The sequence below is a fragment of the Poeciliopsis prolifica genome, unplaced genomic scaffold (genome assembly GCF_027474105.1).
Source record: "Poeciliopsis prolifica strain line A6 unplaced genomic scaffold, Auburn_PproV2 SCAFFOLD023, whole genome shotgun sequence".
NCBI classification, from domain to species: domain Eukaryota; kingdom Metazoa; phylum Chordata; class Actinopteri; order Cyprinodontiformes; family Poeciliidae; genus Poeciliopsis; species Poeciliopsis prolifica.
Genome location: NW_026562398.1, coordinates 6,376,799 through 6,400,289, shown reverse-complemented (window position 1 = coordinate 6,400,289; position 23,491 = coordinate 6,376,799). Strand labels below are relative to the sequence as shown.

At 39.6% G+C, this 23,491-nt stretch overlaps 2 protein-coding genes across 5 annotated transcripts; one reads left to right on the top strand and one right to left on the bottom strand.

The window, feature by feature from the left end:
- Positions 1–364: 364 nt before the first annotated feature.
- Positions 365–4,406, top strand: tnfrsf9a (tumor necrosis factor receptor superfamily, member 9a). The gene is made up of 7 exons (XM_055046309.1): positions 365–623; positions 1,140–1,259; positions 1,341–1,478; positions 1,564–1,633; positions 1,724–1,836; positions 1,917–2,090; positions 2,187–4,406. The coding sequence occupies exons 1-7, from the start codon at positions 479–481 to the stop codon at positions 2,297–2,299; spliced, it is 873 nt and encodes a 290-aa protein (XP_054902284.1). The 5' UTR covers positions 365–478; the 3' UTR covers positions 2,300–4,406.
- On the bottom strand, positions 4,384–22,852 carry ccdc187 (coiled-coil domain containing 187). Of its 4 annotated transcripts, none has more exons than XM_055046306.1 (13): positions 22,495–22,852; positions 22,194–22,285; positions 15,707–15,769; positions 15,331–15,469; positions 15,090–15,180; positions 10,167–10,245; positions 8,292–9,596; positions 7,839–7,960; positions 6,571–6,633; positions 6,340–6,474; positions 6,159–6,253; positions 5,982–6,076; positions 4,384–5,886 (listed from the first exon to the last, which is right to left on the bottom strand). In XM_055046306.1, exons 2-13 carry the CDS (start codon positions 22,240–22,242, stop codon positions 5,741–5,743), a joined length of 2,382 nt encoding a protein of 793 aa, XP_054902281.1. In that variant the 5' UTR covers positions 22,243–22,285; positions 22,495–22,852; the 3' UTR covers positions 4,384–5,740. The 4 variants fall into 4 exon arrangements, with proteins under 4 accessions (XP_054902281.1, XP_054902280.1, XP_054902282.1 ...); XM_055046305.1 differs by having other exon boundaries at positions 22,500–22,852; XM_055046307.1 differs by having other exon boundaries at positions 22,622–22,852.
- Positions 22,853–23,491: the final 639 nt, after the last annotated feature.

The following is a 23,491-nucleotide window of genomic DNA, read 5'->3' as shown; positions in this document are numbered from 1 at the left end:
ATTTGTCTCAAATAGATGGAAACAGAAGAAACTTTAATTGATCCAAATTGTCACAAAAATATTGAGAGTAAAGCATCCAAACATATATGATATCTTTTATATCATCGGAGTAAATGTTGTTGTTTGCTCTGCTGTTCCAGCTGCAACACAGTTCCACATCTTTACATCATTTATTGTGCCTGTCTTTCACTGAAATAAATGTTTTTTCCCCCTCTTTTAAAAATGATAAAGAATTGCAAAAATGTCATTTTAATTTAACTTGTATACAAATGTAGGAGATAAATGAAAAAAGCTCTTAGCTGGAGCCCCGCCCCCAGGGGGCGGTGAGCACAGAGAGGCTTACAAAACAGAGCTGCAGCTGGATACAACTTCATCTCAGTGAAGCTGATCGATTCTGTATTCAGATTAACAAATTAGAAAAAAAGACAAGCATTTATTTCTTGGATTATCTGTGAGGTTTGGGAGCTGACACTTCAGGATGGCCGGGTTCTTCTGGATGCTGGGTCTCGCTCTTCTCGCTCAGGGCTTCCTGTGTATCCTTGGAGACATTGAAGTTGGCTGCAAGAAATGGGTTGCAGACTCACAGATCAAGGGCAACATTAAGTGTGTTGAATGTCATCCTGGTGAGTGGAAAATCAAACATTGAAACAATATTGTGTTAGTTTTATGCATGTTTTAAATGATTGTGTCATTAGAAGGAATGTAACCAGAACAGCACCTTAAAAAAATGCAGTGAACATTTACAATGTTTGACATTTTTGGTAACAAAACAAAAAAGGGCACAAGTTCTTGAATTTGCTTGAATTGTTCTGTAATCTTTAAACAGACAAATGGAAATGGAAAGAAGAAAAAAAAAAGTAGCATTCCTGACTGGGGAGTTCCTCTGTGGTGGCTGCATGTGACCAAATATAGTTTCAGTGGTTTTTCACCTAATCCCACAACAAAGGCTCGGCTGATACGACTGATTAATCCAGTCTGGGATTCACCCTGATGTTTTACGGCTATGATTCACAGTTATCAGAGTTTTGATTTGCTGGGGGAGATAACCGTGTACACGCATGATACAGTGTAAATATTCAGAGCTATTTGAATATTTACACTGATTTGTGATTTTGCATGCTTGGGTTTTTTTCCTGCAGGGAATCGGCTGGCCAAATGGTCTGGTCGAAATCCTCGGGAGCTTTGCACTCCGTGTGAACAGGGAACTTATACGGTTCATTCTTTGGCTTCTCAATGTTCATCATGCATCCAGTGTATTGGTATGTTACGGCGATAAGGAGAAATATACATTTTTATTGTAGCTCCATCTCATTCTAATTTCTCATTTCCATCTTTTGCAGGCGCTCTTGTCCATTTGAAAGACTGCACCCCCAAAAGTAACACACAGTGCGGGTGTAAAGAAGGTCTTCGCTGTGGAAACGCAGAATGTAACTTCTGCGTGGACGAGTGTGGAAAAGGACAGCAGCCTACAAAAAAACGTATGTGCACCTGTAAATATTGGGTTGTGGCCATTGAGCAAACTTGAGCTTAAAATCAGCTTAAAAAACAAACTGTCTTTTACAGGTGACTGTGAGCCTTGTCCTCCAAAACACTTTAATGACCAAATTCACCAGGAGTGTAAACCCTTCACCAGGTGAGTTATCTTTTTTCCATTAAACTTTTTTGTTTGGCAGCTCAAATGCTGATTTAACAAATTAAACTAACTGGGATTCTTTCCCCAAAGGTGTCCAGATCCAACTCATGATGTCGTATTCCATGGAAATGCATCTTCTGACGTCATATGTAAACTTCGTCAACCTGCGACACCTCTACCCGTGACCAATCCAGTGAGACCTGGTAAGAGAGGATCCAGTAGATGCTGTTGAACTTTTATGCTTATTTTCAGTGACAGTAAAATGCATCTTCTTGCTTTGAAGTCGTGAACAAAGAACATCCATGGCCGATGGAGTCATTTGCTGCCATTGGGGCCCTGATGATGTGTCTGATCGTCTTTATCGTCATCGTGTCGGCGCTGATCCATTGCAAAGGCAAAAAGGAAAAGGCACAAAGGACTCCCTCAAAAACACCCATTGTTATTAGTAACCCTTCAGGTAATGATCATTAATTTTTAACCCATTTAAGGAAGTAGTATTAAAACACAGTGTGAGAGTATTAACTCTGTCGTATTTTTATTCCTTGTTGCTTAGATGAGCCAAGGACACTGATTGCTATTGAATGCAGTTTTCATGAAGCCCAGCAGGAGCAGGGAAACAGCACAGAATCGCTCATATCGAAGGACTCGGAGCAGGAATTTGTGTGAACGTAAGCAAAGTGGCATCGACGGCTGAGGGAAATATTTCTATCCTAAACAAGGCGGGATTCTTTGCCAAACTGAGCCAAATGTTTCAAGGACTTTGACCTAAAGAAGGAGCCTCTACCAGTCCCTCTCCTGGCTGTTTACTATTTATCACAAACACAAGAGGAAGGGGAATTCTGAGATGGGGGGAAAAACCAAGTGGACTTTAACTGTGACATTTCTTTTATTCAAATGACAGCAGCCACACTGTTCTTCCCCTACTGGAGGGACAAAGCAGCTTTATTAAGTGTTTTAAAACACTGCACTGTGTAGTGACTGACATTTCAGTCTTAAAGATTCTTCGTAATGTGTAGGTATAGTGACGCTGGTACCTGTTTAAGCTACTATTTCTGTGGAAAAGAGAGTGCTGTATAGTGTTGTTCAGTTTGAAAGTACAGTGTAAGTGGGCGTTCAGTTTTTAGTCATTTGTCATACCGAGCCCACGTACGCCTTCCTGGTGCAAATGTTAGCCTTTACCTTTGTTCCATTGATCAACCCAGTTACCTACGGTGTTTCTTTTAGTTGTTGTCTTTTCTGCTGAGTGTGTTGCATGTATTGTCTGGTTATTAATAGTGCAAGTACGTAAACGAGACCAAGTGACAACAGCGTCGTTTTTGATCAGCTGAACCCACAGATTTACATGCAGGCTATAAAAAGACAAAACCATTTCCATCCCCACTGATTGGCAGTGAATCAAACATTTCCTACTTTAGTTCAGCTCGTGACCAGAAGTAGTTCTATTTAATAAACGGTGAAAATTGTTAAACGCATACACTGAGACTTCACTGCTTTTAATCAAGTTGGGCAAATCCAGTTGATGACGACGTAGCTTTGTCAGCTTCTGATAGGTTGACTCAGAATATTTCACTTGAATGGATGTTTATACCTGTGACTGTGAACCTCAGACTACTGTACTTGCAAAATCAGGTTTTGGAGGAGGTTAATGAAATGAAGTATACTTCTAAATGAATTTTGACCGACTCGGTTACACCTGAAGCTTATGGCAGCAGATCTTTTGACCAAAGAGATGCATCTTAGTGCAATTCTACTAAATATGAGTAAATGTACATAGACGTACTAATTTGTAAAAAAAAAAATGTTATGCATTTCTTAAGGACAGTGTGCTAATATCTGGTTTCAACTGTAAAACTTGTATCTATATTTCAACTCCATTAACGTGGTTAATCGTGGATGTACTAATGCAGCCAGTTGGCTGTAAAAGCTGCAGAACTTAGCATAAAATTTAATGTCAATAAAAACTTCATGGGCTCTCCAGCTGTTGCTTAACTGCTAATCAGAAAAAGTCCAGAAGGGGTTTTCCCATGTTGTCCTTGAGGTTCAGCCAGCAATGAGTCTTCAGACTGGAGGCATTTAGCAAAATCTTAGGATAAGCACAAGTTGACTCATGCCTTTTGCACAACGCAGATGACAAGTAACCTTTAATGTCAGGTCATTCATTAGTCATGGCTTGAGTTCATTTCAGTGTCATATCGAAGAGATAAAAACTTGTTAGCTTTAACTTCAATTATAGATTGAAGTTGAGGCTTCAGGGTCAAGTGGAAAAACCCCACTGCCGTTTTGTTTCCTGTGAAACTGCTGTACTTGAACAAAGTAGGTGGCTGGGGAGATAAGACCAACAGGAAGAGTTGGGTTTTTATTTTCTTATTTGTCGTTTTAAAGCCGTATTTCTGGCTTGAACTGTAGCAGGCGTTATTTCTTAACAAAGTGGAACAAAGAAATATCACGTGTGGGCTTCTGGTGGAAACAAAGTAAGCCCACATCTATTGTAATTTATCACACAAGTGTGTAGACTGAGTCACTATTCTCAGGTGGGCGACGTTGGTCTAACAGACCTCAAAATTCACAAGCGCCGTCCTGAGACGAGCAAACGCATACGCTGACTGTATCACTTTATTTGGTCTGTCATCTGCTGCCTGAGGCGAATGACGAACTCCTGAAGATCATTTCCACCGTTCAGAAAATGGATTCAATCTGTGTTGTATTTAAAGTTCTGCATTGTACTTTTATCACATTTTTCAAACGCCAAATAAATGATATATATATTTTTTTATTTGTTGTGCTTTTGTACAGAACAGCTGGAAATAAAAACAGACTAATCTCCAGCAAAGAAGTGGCCACATATATATATAAGGACAAAACAGGAGGAAGTAAAGCATAAATAATTCATTTCAGGTAAACAACAGGAACAAACAAAAAAAATCTAAAGTTGTAAATCATTAGAAAAGATTATTAGTGTTTGGTAGGAGGAAATTTCCCACATAAAGCGACCAGAGTGAGTTCTGACAGGTTCTTTGGTGTCACATTTCACCAAATATAAAAGTGAAGCAGAAAGGTCAACAGGAGTGCAGGAGGTTTTAATGTTGGACCCGGGAGTTTAGCTCATCCTGTTAAAGACTGTTTTAGTTTTGTAAAAGCATCTTTAGGCCTTAAATTTTCTACATTCCTCATGTTACAACCACAAACATTAGAAGACGGGGGATTTTATGTGAAAGTAGCAACTCTGTCATTTGTTTCTTTGTATCTGGTAATGTGAAGTAAAGGGTTGACTTTACAAATCTGAAAAGTGTGGCATTTGTGCAACTGCAATAAGCGGTTGTTCGTTTGTAAGCATAGACATTAAATAATGTAGAATTTACTTGTAAGGACTGTTTAAAACAGACAACTCTGTTTATCTGTCATGAAATGCAAATAAAATACACCGCTTTGTGGTTTAAACGTGACAAAATGTAAAAAAGAAAAAACTTAGAGAGGTATGAATACTTCTTTCAGCATTGAATTAAAAAGAAAAACTAATGTTGATCAGTTTTCATTCTCAGGTTAGTTCATTTGATTGTCAATGTACAGCTGTAAACAATAACACCTGAAAACAAACACAAAGTTAGCACACATGCAAGTGCAGCTGATTGAAAACAAGTCATCAACATCATGATGTTTTGGCAATCGGAGTAATCGGTTTGTGGTTAAGCAAAACTGAAGGGTGTTGTTTGGAGCTTTTATCCAAATCCCCGCAAGGAAACTTCAACTGAATTATATCTGAGCTAATTACCGTCAGGCGCTCTGACTTCGGCTCACATAAAAGCCGGAACGGCTGAGTGGTCCAAACGTTTGGCTACTTATAAAAAAAGCAAACACTAATGCTATTATTGTTAAATTAAACACTAAATATACACATTTTGAAAAGTACTTCAACAAATTAAACATTTCCCTTTTGGTTCTAGTGTCCAAAAATGTGACAATAATGCATCCTGGCTTTACTAATCTAAAGTGCTTGTCTTTGTTTTTCTTTCAGTTTTTGATGACAAAACAATAAACAACGAGAACCCTTTGTTAGAATAAAATGATCTTATAAAAAACCCATTTCCCATTAGCACATTGTGGTTAAATTTATTGTTGCTTGCATCCTTCTCTTTTCTCTTTGGGTTTACTCCGTCCAGGTTTATCCACCTGTCGTTTTGTCGGCGGTATGAACGTCGGCTCTTCAAGGTCCTGCAAGCTGGATTGGGCTGTGGGAAGCGCCTCACTGGTTTGACCTGAAATTCAAGGACGACATGAATGTAAAGTTATTGTTTCAACTGTGTAAATGAGGGTTAGGGTGTAACTGAGACTCATTTATCCTGTTTGTTACCAGTTTGTTCTGCTTGGAAGCTCTCTGGGACGTGCACTCGCCCCTGGAAGGTCGGGTCCAGCTCCTCTGCTATGTTTCTCATCTGCTGGGCTTTTCTGCAACAGCAGCATCTGTCAGTTTGTTAAATGCATAACACAGAATTGATGCTTTAATAATGAAGATACATTGATTTCTTACGGTATGGTGTGAACGGGGCTGGGTGGCTGGTTCTCTGGTGAGCAGTCTTCAGTCGGAGAGGGGAGACCCTCCGAGTCGAGTCTTTCTCGATACACCTAAAAAAGAAGACAAAGTCTCTATTGATCCGTTTATTTATAAAACTAATTAAACTTTTATTTCCTGGAGCACAGAGCACGTGTACCTGTCTTTCTCGTGCGGCTCGCCTGTCGTAGTGGTTCATCATCGCTCTGTGTTCATGCCAAGATCCTGGTCCTTCCAGTTCACGAGATCTTTGCTTTGCCTTAATTTCCTGCTTCTGCATAAAACGTGCAATTTCCTGCAACAAAACAAAACGAAACAAAAATTAAGGTAGGATATTTTACAATGACTGAAAGAATATTGTTATAAACAAAACAGGAATTCACCATCGTACCTCATCTTGTGCAACCTGAGCCACCCTGAAGTCCCCTTCTGGATAGGAATTGCGTAAAGATGTCTGTAAAGAAAGTAAAGAAGATTTTTTTTTTCATTTTCCTCCTGTAACAAAATCTTCACCTTCAGTACCTTGTAAAAGTATTAACACCCCCTAAAATTTGTCCACATTTCTCATGTTACATCCACAAACATCACTGCCTTGTTGGGGTTTTAAGTAGAAGACCAACACAAAGTAAGTGCAGGATTCTAATGGAAGGATTTTGGTACTTGTTTTTCCTTTCAAATAATCTGAAAAGTGTGGCCTGCATTGGTATTTCCCCCATCCTTATTAAATGCAATTATGACTGGTACTCCTTTAAGGGAAGTCTCTAACAGCTTTGCACATCTTGAGACAAATGTTTGCTGGTTTTCTTCACAAAATAAGTCAAGCTTAGTCAGATTTGATGGGATTTGTCTGAAAACAAAGCATCAATGCTTAATTAGATTAAGATCTGGACTTTAATTAGGCCATTCAAAGTGTAGGTTGTAGCTCTGGCTGTACGTTTCAGATCGTTGTCCTGCTAGAGGCTGAATCTCAACTTGTTTTTAGTCCATTCCCTGTCCTTCCCCACAGCAGGATGCTGTCAGCAACATTTCTCTCCATGGTAATCATGTGTTCACTGTCAATCTGCCATTGCTACTGTTTGTCAAAATGCTTAATTTTAAAATCACCCAAACATAAACATCCATCCGCACGTTTCTGTGCCTTCTAGAAGGCTTGTGGTAAACTTTAAGCATAATTTTGTATGGGTTTCTTTCAGCGGTTGCCATTCATCTTTGAAGATAAAATTTATGCAGAGTGTGCTAGAACATTGTAAGGTAATATATAGACTGTGAACCTCGCGAACTTGTCTAGGCTTCACACCCCATATCAGATGTTATTTAGCAGCAGCAGGATGGGAACCAGCCGACCTCCTCAGGTATGAACTCTGTCCTACTCAGGACTTGCTCTGACTTGTTCATGAGTGTCTGATCTCGTGTCTCTCATCAAGCCCATGGCGTAAAATACAGCTGGCAGTGATTTTGTTGTGGGGGAAAAAAAAACTGTTACCAAACACTGTCAGGTGAAATCAATCAAAACTATTTCTCAAAACCACATATCCTTTCCTTTTGGGCTATAAAAATGCTTTTTTTTTTTTGTTTGTCTATATTTCAAAATCCTCACAGTTGTGTTTCTGGTTTTCTGAAGGCATTTTTTTAATCTGTAAAACGTCTTCAATCTCTTACCCTCCTTAGCTGCTTCTCTTCCTCCTCCTGAAGCTTGCGGGCAAGTTCTTCATCTTGTAGGACCTGATGCAAGTCCCCCAGATCCAGGCCTGCCTCACTTGGCTCTGGTTGCAGAGAAGCCCCTAAGGGGGAAAACTCACTGTGATTACAGTAAAATGTATCACAAGACTGATCTAAAAATAAATGCTCAAAGCCCAAGGTTATTTGGAATCACACCAAGAAATGAGAGGATGAAGTTGCAGAAGTCACAAGACTTGATTGGTAAAAATGCAGACATGAAGAGATATAAAGTTTCTAGAATGAAAACAGAAAACAATTCCCACTTCAGACACCAGAGTCACAGGTGAAGCCCACTCCCACAGCAATGATTGAGTAAAGATTAAGAGATGCAAAGAACACATTGGAAGTGTTCCCCTGTGCCGATTTAGAGTTGGCTGCAGGTCGGGGTGTTACCTGCTGCTATGTGCCTTGACCTGTGTCTGGTCGAACCCCTGCTGCTACTGAAGCTTTGGCTACGATGCAGCGCTCGTCTCCTTGGACGCTCTGCTCGTCTCTCCGCCTCCTGCTCCTCATCTGAGCTCAACGTTTCTTCTGTGATCTTGTGCCAATGCCTGCGTTCGCTTGTCACCCTCTTTACTCTGGCATGATTCGCTTTCCTCTCTCTGCTATTGTCAATGTATTTGTGTTCACTCCAACTTGTGCCTCTGTCAGAGATATGAGGCTCTCCACTATTGCGGTCAGAAACCTCTCTGTTATAATTACGCCTGTCTTGGTCTGCTCTGTGATCTCTCCCAAAGCTTTCTCCGCTTGACAATCTCCTCCTCTGCCTGATATCTCCATGGAAACTGTGCCTGGTGGCGGCGGCTCGTTGAAAAGCTCTCTGATGTCGTTGGGAGTCACCGTAGGAGACCTCACTCCCATAAAGCACCTGGCTGTCTCTGCTTTGAGGCCTAATCTGCAGTGGCGCCCCACTGCCACCAACCTTCACAGGCACACCCCTCTCCTGCAGGATGTGGCCGAGCATCTCCCACACCTTCAGGCTGTCGTTCTGCTTCCTGACCGGATCTCTCTGATCATCCTGAAAGCGGACGTGTTTATCGGGGTTCTCCTTGCAGCTCCAGGTTCTTGCCAGGTCTCTGTTTCTGTGTCTGCTTCGGTTGTGTACGCTCACCGATTCGCTGCGGCGACATTGTCTTTCGCAGGCCTCCACTGGTCTACTATCTGCTTCCTGTTCATCGCTGTCATAATCCACATTCGTAGATATTCTCCATTGCACGTTATCGTTTTCGTAATAGTGTTCCTCAAAGTTTTTGCTCCCCTCCTTTCTGCCTGTTAAGTCCTGTGCGAAGCTGCTGCGCATGCACAGACTTCTGTAATTTCTCTCTTGTGGGGATCTTAAAGAAGTCTGTTGTTGACGAGGCGCCGTATTTGCTCTGTCATACAGTCGCTGGGCCCAAAGGGAGATCTGTTCAGTAAAAACAGTATCCGAGTCTTCTGAATCCTCATTCACAGGCTCTCTGATCTCAGGCCTTCCTTGCCTGCTGGTATCTACATGCCCTTGATTTGACCATGAAGTTGTGCTGCTCTGAGACGCTGCTCTCCTGGGAGAACTAGTCTGAGGCCCATTTAACGCTGAACCACGATGAGTGGTAGAATGCTGCCACCTGCTGGTGACAGGTGAGTACTGCTGCTGTCCTCGGTGAGGGCTGCTGAATGTGTGGTGGTGAGAGGAAGGCAGTGCAGGATCACTGGTGCTGCCTTTAGCATTGATAAACATGCAAACAAAAGCAATAAGGATGGGAGACTCTGTTAGTGGATGGTGAAAGACAAATGCAGTTAATAACCCTAAACAGCATTTTAAAAAGCTGCAAGTGTAAGAGTTATACAAGTAGCTTTACACATTTAACAAAAATGTTTTCTATTTACAGATACCAATGTGAAGCATGCTTACAAACACAACATGCGATGCAAATAACAGATTTAGAGCAATCCTACTGCTTCAAATCTGTTCTGAGACAAAGGACATGCTTTGAAAAATAGTGATATTTTTGTCCCATTACACTTTGATTCACATGTTCCATATACAAACAAACACAAAAGATTGTATTTCAGTTGTAATTAAGACAATACACCAGAGCCGATCCAATGTACGCCTAACTGGACCATGCATCATCTCTAACCCAGAAATCAGACTCCATGTCAGTGGAGATCCAATCTAAGACCAGAAAACCTTCCAAAGAGGCAACAAAAGCAAAACCTAGCGATACAAACAAACAAACATACAATCAATCAAAAGGGCTGTCAATTTGTCAAAATGAATAAATATACCTTCATGAAAATCCGCCTGGTCTTGACTCCTCCTCCTGACCTCCTGCTCCTCCTCCTCCTGCAGCTGTTTAGCTATTTCCTGTGAAAACACATCCATATGTAAAATCAGACTGAACATATTTTAAATCAGTTAGGATTACCATAATATTTCCATTTGTTAAATGGCAGAATTAATCATTAATCATAAGTTTTCTCCTTATGACTTTATACCATCATCCTTTGGAAGATCAACAGAGAAATTTATTGCCCCCATAGAATAAACTTTGTACCAACATGGGCTGAAAAGCCACACAGGGAGGAAGAAGACAACATAAAGAAGTTTGAACATCAATGTAGGGACAAATAACATTTTGGATACTCCATGTTTGGTGAAACTAAAACTGAAGCGTCAGGCCTAAGACCATTGTTAAATTCAGAGGAAAAAGGAACAAGCTTCGAGATTCGTGGTGTGGGGGAGTTTTGAAGCAGGAGGAAGTGGGTCTCTAAACATATTGATGAAATAATAAGGTAAAACCATTATGTAGAAGTATTAAACCACCACCTCAAGACAGCGAAGTTATAGTTTGGCTACATTATTATTAAGAAATTATCAGAAACAATAGTTAATCTGATTTAATGCCAGACAGTGACAAAAATAGTACAAATACAAAGTTTCGAAAGTATCTGGTTGCAACCGTATGATCACGCTTAATTTGGAGTAGAATTTTCAGTAGTTAATAACAGTTTTTTTCAATGTATCATCAACATCTTTTATTGGATTACATTTTAAAATAGTTTCTCAAGACTATCTACCAGGCACTGAAAAGCTTCTTAGACACATGAGAGGCAGGAACAGAATCATCTGAAAAATACAAATGTCAACAGAGACACTGAAAACAATACAAAGAGAGCAACAATGAGGATCTTCTCAGTCTACTGTTCTATCTTTAATTCTTAATACATAAAGACAATCTAAACAATGCTGAATAAGAAGTAGCTTTCATCAGCTGTTAATTGTTAACTTAATCCATTGACTGATCAGTTCTCAAACTAAATACTAAAATCTTATTGTTTTATAAAGAATTATGAATCATCTCTCATCTCTGGGTGTTTTCCATCTGAATTAATCAGCAAAACTCTTTCCCTCTAGTTGTTTTAAACAAGCATCCATGTCTGACATGAACACCAACAAAGAGAAATGCAGATGTAAAATGGCTGGCATGTAACACTGTCTGTTGGGCTACAAACTGCTTTATCATTTCTACTAAAACTTGTGATGGGAAAGAAAATTCAAGGCAACTTTGATTCTTGAGTCACTCTCACTATCAGCCAGCAGATGGCAGTGTTGCATAGACTGAAACAAGGCAGAAAAACGACAATAACTTCATTACATAAGAACAAAACATTCAAAACGTATCTTATACACCATTTTGTTCTCTTTGTTTTGGATTATAATTTTACTTAATACAAAGAAGAAGCAATTTAATATTTTGTTTCTTAGTTTATTTATTCCCGGGAAGCTGTTTCAGACTAATAAAGTGACAAAAAAATTTAAAACAAAATTCAAAAAATCTAACCATACCAACTACATTCAGGAGGAGATTATCTTTCATTCCTGACTGGTACAAGTCAACAGGACACTTATACATGAAGTGATATTTTGTGATCAGGGGTTAAAAAACCCACTGCTTGGTCTCCGTCCTCTCTGAGGTCGAGTCACACCTGGGTGCAGCTTTCTAAGAAAAGCAACTAATTATGTTCTCCAAAGATCAGCAAATTCTCCTTGTGTATTTCATGAAATCTCTCTCGACTGGCTTCTTTTGCAATATAAATCAAAACAAACAGCAAGCACAGCTCCTTTTTGTCTGCAGCAGGGGCCACTTTGCCAACATCAGCACATAATTAGCAGCTTGCCATGACAGGTTAGGTATTTAGAGCCACAGGGATCTGGCATTTAAAACTGCACACCCCAACACCTTCTGTTTCTTAATTAAAGACAACCTAATGGGAGGCAAATGTTCGTCAACCACTTTGGATTGGCCAGTTATTAAATAAGGTATTAACAGACCTCAGCACAAGGCCTGATGGTTCATTTGACTTTAAAATAAACATTTACATCGATGCATATGCAAGAGGTAAACACACATAAAGGAAAAAAGCTTCAAATACTGCAAGCTGTTTCTCTATAACTTAGAATATATTGCTTTTTTTTTTTTTTTTTTACAAAAACCAAACAACTTTGTTTCTTCTTAACATTTAGTCAATTTTAGGTCAGTTGTGATTCCCAAGATGATTTCTATATGCTAAATGCTTTCTTGTTATTCACAAGCTTACATAAATGTCTTTTGTATTTGGTAGAAGCGCTTTTGTAAAGTGTTTTGGGTATCTTTTACAAGCTTATCTCACAGTGTGTTGCTAACACACACCTCTTCAGCTCTGCCTACAAAATAAAGGCCTGAAATAAAGGCTTCCTCGTGACCACTTCAAAACATTGACTTTGTTTCCATTAAGTAACACATTTTTCTGTACGATGAGGCTCAGATGGGAGACTCATTTTTGCCCGTATTCTTCTCGGGTGTTTCTTCAATATTTATGTTTCTTCAAAATATAGATACAACATGATGCTGCCACCATAACACCTCATAGCTGGGATGGTGTCAGGCTTCCACATTTTCCCTCCAAATCATAACTATTGCAAAAGAATCAACTTTACAAGAGCCCCACAGTGCTCAAAAAAACAAACTGACACAGTCGCCATCACTCTTTCCTCAGGAAACTGAGTCAGCTTTCTTAAAGTGGCTTTGTCTCTCACAACATTCAACTAATAAACATGAATTTTAACTCCACCCTTTCAGCACAGTTGAATGTCACTCACTGTCTTTCAAGAATGTGCTTTTAAACGCAGGCTTGCTTAGAAAAAGGAAACTGCCGTGTAAAGAAAAATATTACGGTGGAGTGGCCTTGAGGCACAGAGTGCTGGACCAGATGGGGAGTTTTACTGCAGAGCGATGTTTTTTTTTCTTTGCCGTATGCAGCGTAGCTGTTTGTTTCTAATGATCTAACGTAACCCAGGGTGAAGTTTTAGGATTGGCCATTAGGGGGAAGATGAAAACAAGCGAGAAGTGATTGATGCTTGCCATCTGGCCCCACCATCATGTCCAGACAGCATTCTGTTCCATATAACAGCTTTTTGTGCTTTTTTTTGTTGTTGTTTTTTTAAGCAATGAAACAAAACTGTCCTGTTGCAAAAACAACAAGCATTAAGAATAAAATAGGTCAATAGTTGGTTAAAACCCTGTCAAGATGAGAAAATATGTAGGAAAATCCAGTCGCATCCAAAGATGTAAATAATTTCCCTGCAAAAACACTTACCAGAATTTAATTTCCAGTGCAAATATCATGGTATGCTTTAAATAAGTCAAAACTAACTTACATGTATATTTTCAGCAAGATATGGGAGCTTGTTTTAAGTCAATGATTCCTTAATATTGATGAAAATGTAGCAGTTCCATTGGGAAATTATATTACTTATAAAAATGCTGGAAATGTACTTTTAAGTTAGTTGTGTCCTTTTTCAAGGGTGCTAAAATATTCAAACTAGAAACTAAAAAAAACATAAGATTATGTGTTTTCCAATTGACTGTAAAAATCTTGCAGAACTAACTGAGAATATGCTAATGGTTAAATGTAGAATCAGCCACCAGAGAAATTGCTTCAGGAATCATCCAGATGAGAAGCTGACAGGTTGGGTCTCTGGTTAACAGCTGGCTTGTCTCCTGCAGCCCCAGAGGGACAGCAAATTCATCCCAGACCCACTTTTCTGCAGTTGCTGGCAATTACTGACTCAGGTAATTATGAGAGCAAAAGCAAAGTTGAGCATATTTCACTTCCTGCTCAGGCAAATGTCCAGAGTGTCACATTTTCTTGTTGAAATGTGATTTTCTAATTAATTCACCAAACATGTTCTACTTTTGCTCTACCGCCTATCCGCTGTGCACTAAAAACTTTAGCTCAAAAAGGAGCTGAATGTCAAGTTAAAATGAGCAACTTTCTTGTTTTTGGTATAGATTCTTCTAAATACTGTTTGGCCCCCACAAAAAAGAAATTGTACCTTTTAATGTGAGAAAGTCTTAGCATTTTCACATAAGTGCTTATTGTGCAGCAATAATTAAAAGTTTATTTTTATAATGTAGTCTTTTTTTGTCAGTTTTGGTTCAGTATAACGTGGCAGAGGTTTTGTTAACATAATTGGCACCTTTTCACAATTTGTTTGTTACTGTTCCAACAGTAGGCTGCCAGCCGGTAACTACACATTTGCCTCGTAAACGAATGTTATATGCGTGACTCAAACTCTTTAAATTGCTCCAAAGTTGATGTTCTTGGGGATTAATGGTAACATTTAAAGAATAAGCTTGCCTGTGTTTTTGTTATTACTGAACTTCCAAACAATCCAGTTCAATAAAATGTTCCAGAGCAAACGGCTAAGTCATTTCAATGTAATGACTTAGCAGCTGTGCAAAACCGATTATGCATTATTCTACCTTACAAGTGTTGTTTACATGTAAACAAACCAAGCCAGCATCCTTAACCTGAGACTGAACCTGAATCCTATTAGCACCTCCATGTTGTGTTCATACCATATGTGAGGACTGGCACTCTTATATATGGACTGTTTTTATCAAGAAAAAACATAAAACATCTCAGAGATAAGTTGTGCAAGCTATTAATGGTGCCATTAAACTACGGGTTGGTAAGGATTTGATTGTTGCGTTTTCCTGGTACTCTGTGCATTCCTGACTTTTGGAAAATTAAAATTTTATTTCCACATTAAAAACAGGAACAAACAACACTAAAACATCTCCAATTTGCATATTGTGTACGTTTTCCTACTTTAAAATGTTTTTTTTAAGTATAAAATTTATTGTATTTATGCACAACACTCACCTCATCGTCCTGCTCCCTCCTGTGTGCCTCCTCAGCGCGTCGCTGGAGCTCTTCTTGAATCACCCGGGCGTATTCAAAGTCCTGCTCTTCCCTGTGCAACAGGAACGGAAATGGCTTCTTGTGCTCATGATTTACTAAAACAAATAATCTGATCTCAGAGCAAACACACTGCATGTGGGAAATTCCCCATAATATATTTTTGTAGCATCAGTGAGTTGAGAGAGAAGCTGGGGTGACTTACATTTGTCTGGAAACCTGTCTGAGGAGGGCGCTCTGCTGAGCCCGATGCTGCTCCTCCTCATCCTGCAGCCTCCGGGCTACCCGGATGTCATTTTGCACCAGTTGGTTCTTCTGGATATTGGTGGTGTAGTATTGCTCAACTAAAGGAAAAGAGAACAAAAAGGTAATTTATACCAATAGAAATTGGATCTGATTTGATTTGGACTTTAAATGTATCCTACAAGAGGCAAATACTTTTCCTGTGCAAAGAGTCATGCAAACAATGACTGTTAAGTAACAGTTCACAACTACGTAATTATAGTTCAATGCAATCAAGCAGCTCGGTTACTTGGTATAGTGAGGTTTAGCTTTTTATACATGATTCATTTTATACTCACTCTCCTGCTCTTGCAGGCTGTGTGCCAACACTCCATCCTCAAGCACAGCAAAGGTCTGGCAAACTGAAACAACAGACACCAGAAGTACTTCAGTGTCCAATCAACAGTTGTTAAATATTTAGCAACAATAAAAGATTAATTATTAATATAAAATTAAACTAAACCAAATGCACAGCCATGTGGGACACCAGCTGAAAAGCATATTTGGATTTCCTATTTGACTAAATCATCAAACTACAGAAAATCAAAGTGATTTAATTTATCTAATGCCACGGTAATTGTTTTCATATTTCAAGGAACATAACACAACGCTCCCACATGAATCCACTGAATGAGGTGAGCGTGATAAATCGGCTGATGTTAGTCAACTTTTAACACTTCACTACCGATAATTACAATTGTGCAGATTTTAATAACCGATATTTATCCCCGTTTTACTGTTTGTGTCAGCATCATGTGGTTGTTTCGAAATGGTCAGAAATAGATCAGTAAATATTAATACTGGGTATCGATATTGGCCCAAATTTTCACATCAGCACATCCTTAAATTGAATCTTATAATCTCAGGCCTGAGACTAAAGTGCATTGGATTCAGCAAGAACAGATTTGAGATGATCTAATATTTGATTCATAACACCTTCGACATTTACAAAGCAACACGTGATCCCTACATTTTAATATAACTAAATCAGTTTCCAGTACACTGATCTCTTTAAACGTGATTTTGCCTCATCTATCAACACAATCAGCTCATGACGTTTCCAACAATCAAAGCACGTTAGTCTATTCTGCTTCAGATACTGATTATAGCACATATATAGTCTATGTTTTCATTTGCTGGCACCTTGTTGACATTTTTAGCAGTGTGTTGCAGGACTAATTGAAAGGGAAAAATAAACTCTCCACGACTCGTGGTCGCTTCAGGAAGACTTGAGAATAGCTTTTCATTTTAATAACTGCTATTGACAAAAAGGCTAAACAGTGCAACTATCATTTTTACATAAATTACAGCCAAAGGAGATTTCAGTGTCTGTGAAATCTGGATTTTAACAAGACAAACTTTTAATCAAAGCATGCATTTGGCTAAAATGAGCACTCATCACTTATTTTACAAAGATGTGTGTGCACAGCCGTTTCTCAATTTAAGACAAAGTTTTGCTGAAAAACTCTTGAGATTCAAGCGATTGGTAGCAGCCATGGATATAAACAAATGAGCATGCAAAGTTTGTGAGCTACAACCTGCTGCCTCTAAAAACAGAAAGTATTCTACTTCAACTTATTAAGGCACTGAGGCAAATAGAGTTTAAGTCTTATTTTATGAAACTAATATCTGGTACCTAATAGGCAAATCATAATTTATCAGCCATTACATCTGTTTTTCCATAGAAAGACATGACAGAAACTAAAACACAGCCTGAGTGTTTACACATCTGTCAAACAAACTGAAGAGTAACTCAAATAAACAGACAGCACCATTGTTGCGTTTCCTTCCTCTCAATTTCTAAAGCTCTGAAAAACTCAGCGATCACATAAAAACGCCAAACAAGCTACCAGGTTTTAAAAAAGTATAAGCCTTTTAGCAGCAAATGACAACTCAATGAGAGGGTAATATACTGAGGTTATTATGCGCAGACAGCAGGGCCCATCTGTGCGGCTCGCTCAACAACTGAAACATTCAGAGTTCGACTCCTTCCACAATTGAAAACTGCTTTTCTGCGTTTATATTTCTGTGCCCTCTCAAACTGCCTGCTGTGCTTCTAAACTGGACACTTATTGACAACTACAGCCCAAAATGTTTCTATGATTCAAAAAACCAGACATAAAACCCCAAAATTACAGACCATACAAACACTATTTAATGAGGAAATAATGAGGAAAAAAACAGTAAATGTCTAAGAAAAAAAAAGATTTATTACAAATTGTGCATTTTCTTGCAGTTTTTCTGAGTTTCAGTCTTCTCATACTTAAGGTTAAGCTTTTAGAAATTTATTGGTTCTGTTTTTGTCTTTGTTGTTTGGTGTTTTGGTACATAAGGGCCACCATAAATGTTTTAATTGCTTTCAGATTCTCACTTAAATTATCAGTAACACTTTTTCCCACTTTAGCGACCACAAAAGTTTCTACATCTGTTTAAGATCAACATGCCATATTTCAATTATCTCCAGATTTAATGCCCAATGTTTGACACTTAAAGTCAGAAGTTTGTTCAAATAAGCGCAGATAAGATTAGTGATCAAGCTTGCATGCATGTCATTGCTTGTTTGGGATTTTATTAGTCTTTTTTATATAAATAAGGGAATGAGACAGGGAATGAAATGTGAAAATGTGCATGTTTTGTCACACCATTTCTTTTCTTCCAAACTTTTTCAGATTTAGAAAAACTCAGAAGATTTACTTCTTTGGACTTTTAAATATCGCAGAGGAACTCTGTGAACCAGATCAAATCAGGTTTTCATTATTCTTCGAACAACAAAGAACTGCTCTGGAGTTAATAACCAGCACAGCTGCCTAACAAATCATTTTGTCATCGTTCTAACGATATATCACACAGGGCTGTTAGGAATGCCGTATTTTTTACCATCACATTCCAGGCGTTATGTTGTTTTCCTTGCCTAATAATCTCCTGATCATTTACAGAAAGCAGTTAAATGCTCTAAACATATTTCCCATTAGTCAAAAAATTATTACCCTAACCCTAACTTGAAAAACATTTTTCCATTCATTGCTGTGATATTTGACCAGTGTGAGAGCATTGACACATGCTATACCAGACATCCTTAAGTTATGACTTTGTTAGCACAAACTTTTTGTCATGTCCAAAAGTCTGTGGAAGCCTGTTTTAGCTGTTGCATCTTTTGAGGTTATTGCATGGATAAAAAGGTCACAACAGAGCGTTATTTACCTAAAGTAAATATTTTCTAATGCCCCCCAAAGGCAGGAGGATGTAAAGTATTCACCCTTGGATATGGAGCATTGCAATAATAGATGTTTCAAACCTGGCAAAGATGTTGAGAGAGCACTGGAAGCAGAGATTATAAATACAGGAGTGAGGAAAACATGGATTCATCACAGCTGTCATTTTAATTTAATAGTGCAATAGACTGTGATCATTTGTGCAGCACTATGTATGATCAAGTGCTACTGAATACACAAAGCAAAACTGATTTTCTTTTTTTGTGCTCTATTTTTGAAGAGCACCAGCCCGGGCACCACTAAACCCTGAAGGGGTCAGTTTACATAAAAAAATGAAACCCATTTGCCCTGGAAGCGTCAAACTATCCCAACAAAGACATTCATTGCCACTTACACCTGTTGTGGAGCTTAGGGGAATATCCGCTAAATGGATCTCCAACCTGCATGCCGGCGAGGGAGGGGCTGAATTTAAGACTTAGCCTCATCCGGCAGGGCAAAGTGACAGCTCAGAACAGTTCCCTTTTAATTCCAGCACAGACAGACAGAAGAGCTGGCAGATGGAGAGATGGGGGGGAAAAAATGGCACGTCTTGTCTGACGTGAGCCTAAAGGAGGGTGTGGTTGTGTCTGAAATGTAGTTTAACTTGTTTTCCTAACTCCTTTAAAGTGTGGTCACATTACGCCTTGTGTGTAACAATGTCCGCTGAACAGGTTTAGAGAAAGAAAGTGAGGCGTTCAGGCCTGATGGTTAAAGAAAAAAAAACAAAACATATGTTCAGCGCAAATCCAGGGGCGACTACCGTAAGCTTCTTAACAACGGCTTCTAACAAGCCTGTCTGTTTTCTAAGAGGATCGTAAATCAGAAAGCACACATTAGGTTGCAATGTTTATACACAACAGGGTAAATGTTAGGCACTCTACTGTTGGATAATTACTGAACAGGAAGCTATGACCTGCAAGATTTTTGATGAACAGCTTCAACCTACTCAGGAGAGCTGACAGAAAATCATTCAGGACAAAATTATGCAGATTATGATAGGCATGCAGCCCCAGGGAGCAACACTTCACACACACACACAGACGGTTTTCTCCCATCTCCAGTGCTACTTGGATCGCTGCAGTAGTGAGAGCCTGCCAACAAAGAAAGCAGCAAAAGGAGAAAATGACAAGGGTTCTATTTTCAGCCAAAATGTCCCACTGACCGCCCACACACACACTTTCTCTCCACCTCTCTGGACTGCTCCGTTTCTCCTTGCCTTTTCCTTTTTTCGCAAAAGTTTTACCCACAGACAGCTCGCCTGTGGCACAGCTCAAAGTGTCTCGTGGAGAACTGCTCCAGAACCTCGCTGTCGTTGAGAACAAAGGGAGGTGAGGGGGGTAATGGGACCGGAGGGGTCAGCTGGAGAGTGGGAAATTAGGAATGAGTGGGAGGTGGGGGAATTCCAGTGGGAGCTGCGTTCCCAAAGCACATCAGGGCTGTGTCAAGAGGAGCCAGAGGAGAGCCAAAACAGGAATAGATAAGAGGGGAAAACAAAGAGAACTGGCTTAGCCAAGACACTTGTAGTTAAAAAAAAAACACAATGTAGGTGAAAAGGGATGAGGCTCTTGGGAATTCCAGCAACATCGAGATGTTAACCAAACAAACCCATTGCCATCAAGTTCAGGGTGGGATGGGGGGAAAGGAGGGGTGACGAATTATCCTGAACAGACATACTGATTTACATACTGCTATTGTTCCACTGACAAGTTTATAGATGCTATTACATGCTTTGTTTGTGCGTTTCCCTTGGCTCGATTAAGCATGAAAACTGCAGAGCTGCACAGAGTGGCCTTTGTGTGTGGAAACAAGAGTGGAGTGCTGAATTATCTCCCCTGATAAAAGACATGCAGACCTATTTCTAAACCATTCATTAGTGTGGACATGCCAAAGACAGAGCCAACCATCTATATCCAAGCCACAGCTCAGAAATTTCTAACCACTGAGTGTTTTCCTATACACAAGCAAGCAAGGGCAGCGTTTTTGGTCGGCAATGTATTTTTAAATACTTTTGCAGCAGTATTAAGTGACTTGACTTAAGAAAAAAACCAATAAAAAAATCTTTTTAATTTCTCTTGTGATTTGCGGTTTGTAATTATGAAGCAGACAGAATCCGATGCATGACCATGGTCATATTTTACAAATAAAATCAAACGCTTGGTGCATATTTGTATTCTGCCTCCCTCTTCTACTGAATACTTTATAAAACCACATATCAGGGCAATTAGAGCAAGTTTTTTCACATTTGCAGACCAAAACGTTTGCTCATTCCTAAATAAATTAGTTAACTATAAAGTCTTGCCACAGATTCTTCATTGAATTTGTCTGATTGGAGACTTCGTTACAAAATATGAATATTTTGAATCCGTCAAATCTGACCAGCTTCTTTGTCACCAGTGAAGAAAAGCTTTCTCAAAGCACATCACATTTTGCTAATTGTATGAAAATTGGTATGATCACAAGCCTACATGACACACTTTACAGATTTATACGGAAATGATTTTGACACTTTTCATTTTATCACTGTGCACAACTTTTTGTTAGTCTGTTGAACAAAATCCCAGAAAAATACATTGAATTGTGAGGTGGTGACAGCAAAATGTGAAAAAAGGTCAAATCGAAAAGCTACTTCACAAAGCCGTCATATATCCATAAAGATAACTAAAGTAACTAAGACCCATAACGATCTTAATGTATTTTGCATTCAAAGCATCAAGTTTTTCAGTCATTCCCTAATGTTTATCTGCCCTCAGCATACCAGTGATGTCAACGACAAATCCAGTTGTGTACAGTAGAATCAGTGAACCTTTGTGTGGAAAATTCCCTCCTTCTCTAACCCACTGGTATCATCTTCTTCCTGCATAGATGGAGCCAAAGACTCAACCCACAGAAAGTAAGACTTTTCTAATGAACTTGACCTTTGGGCTGAATAAAAAGCCTCACAAGTCAATTTACTGACATCTAACAGCGGCAAATAACGACTCTTTACAACCATCTCTGAAAACACAAAGTGTTGGACTCTGAAACAGCAGCACGGCTCCACATCAAGTGCTGCTTCTGTCAGCGACGAACAGGAAACTGAGGCAACAATTGGAAAACCTGGAACGGTCCAGTGAGTCTTTATCTCTGAGTTTGAATTGGACGCATCCTGATCTGACTCAATTTTCAGGCTGCTTGGGTTGCAATAGTTTGGGGGATGTTTCCTTTGCATGTTTTCAGCCACTAGATGCCAACTGAACATCCTTCAAACACCGTCTGAGCATTAATACCGTCTGCATCCCCTCACAGATCTCCACATGGCTACTTCCAATAGGATATGCAACATTTACTCCATGTCATGAACAATTAAGACAGTTCTGACAGTAGAAGTGTGTCCTAGAGAAGTATAACCAATGAAATAGTCCTTGCAGCTCAGTCTGCAGTTTAGTAACAGAGGCTGGTTTATTTACACACTGACTTCTTTCTAGCACATACTTTCCATGCACTTGTGGCTCCATCAAGGCTGCAATTATATATTTGAGTGTGAGTGTGTGTTTACCTTCTTGGACACGTGGAAGGTTGGACTGGTCGATCTCCAGCTCTGCCATCTCTGCCCCCACTTGTCACTCCTTCATGGTGTTTTAGAAGACCCTGGCGCATCACAGAGGCGGATGCGTAATGTGAAATGATTCAATGAGACATGGAGTGCAAAATGAAACATTGTGAAAACACTCGAGGACGTAAATATGCAACAGTCAACGTGAAAGGCGTGGAGACGGAAGAGTACAGTGTTTGCAACAGTGTTAACAAATATGTCGGCAAGCCAATAATCGATACAGGTGAAACGATAATAAACCTACCCTACCAGCTTCCAGTTCGCTGCCCACAAAGGCCGCAGTGTCGTATGTCTGCGCACACGCAGCTCGCTCAACAAGTACCCAACATAACAACAAAGTGTCAACTTCTCCAAGCTCTGCTCAGTCCCACCTTCCTTCCTCTCCCTCCCTTCCTCCACTTTCGTGGACCTCAGCAAATTGTCGGAGGTGTCACCAGCGCGCCTGGCCGCCCCTGACGCCTCAGGGTTCGGTGTGAAAAGCCTTCGGGAAAGCGGCGGTACTTGACCCCGACAGAAACAAAGAGGTGTCGGCTCGGTGAGAGAAACCAGAGGGGGCAAAGTTTAGCCAGCAGTCTGTGGGGCTGTTCCTTCACCGCTCCTGTTCGGCGGGGGCGGTCATTCCGTGCTGCCTTCACGTACACCTTCAGCCTCCGAATCTTCATTATCCAAATGTAATCAGCTAGACCGGTGTTTGACGCCTTCAAGCCTGGTTTAATAAACACCGGTGGATATTAGATTTGGTAAAAATGGTGAAATATGTCGATTAAATAAGCGTAGTAGACAGAAACGACTGAATGAATCAACGTAGTTAAGGGTTTATTTGGTTCAGAACACGCATGGCAATTAATTATTTCACTTTCAGTTTATAGATAGCTTTCTGCCAGCCGTCATCGCCTTATAGATGGTTCTCATGTAATTAATCCCAAAGATCCAGTCACTCAAATTTCCTTTGAAAGCTAAAAGTTGAGACGTAAGAAACTTTTTTCCGCTTTCTGTTTAAGTTTTATATGTTCTTGGGAGCCTTATCATCATCATCATCATCATCATCATCATCATCATCATCATCATCATCCAACAAAACTTATCTGAACCCAAACAGTGCCAGTTTAGAAATATGTGCAATATGAGAGCTGGTTAAACTAACCTCACATTTGATGCACAAATTTAAGAAATGGACATAAACTGGCTTACACTTCTTTTTAAAGCCTGTGAGGTTTCAGGGCATTTCTGTGGTTTCAGAC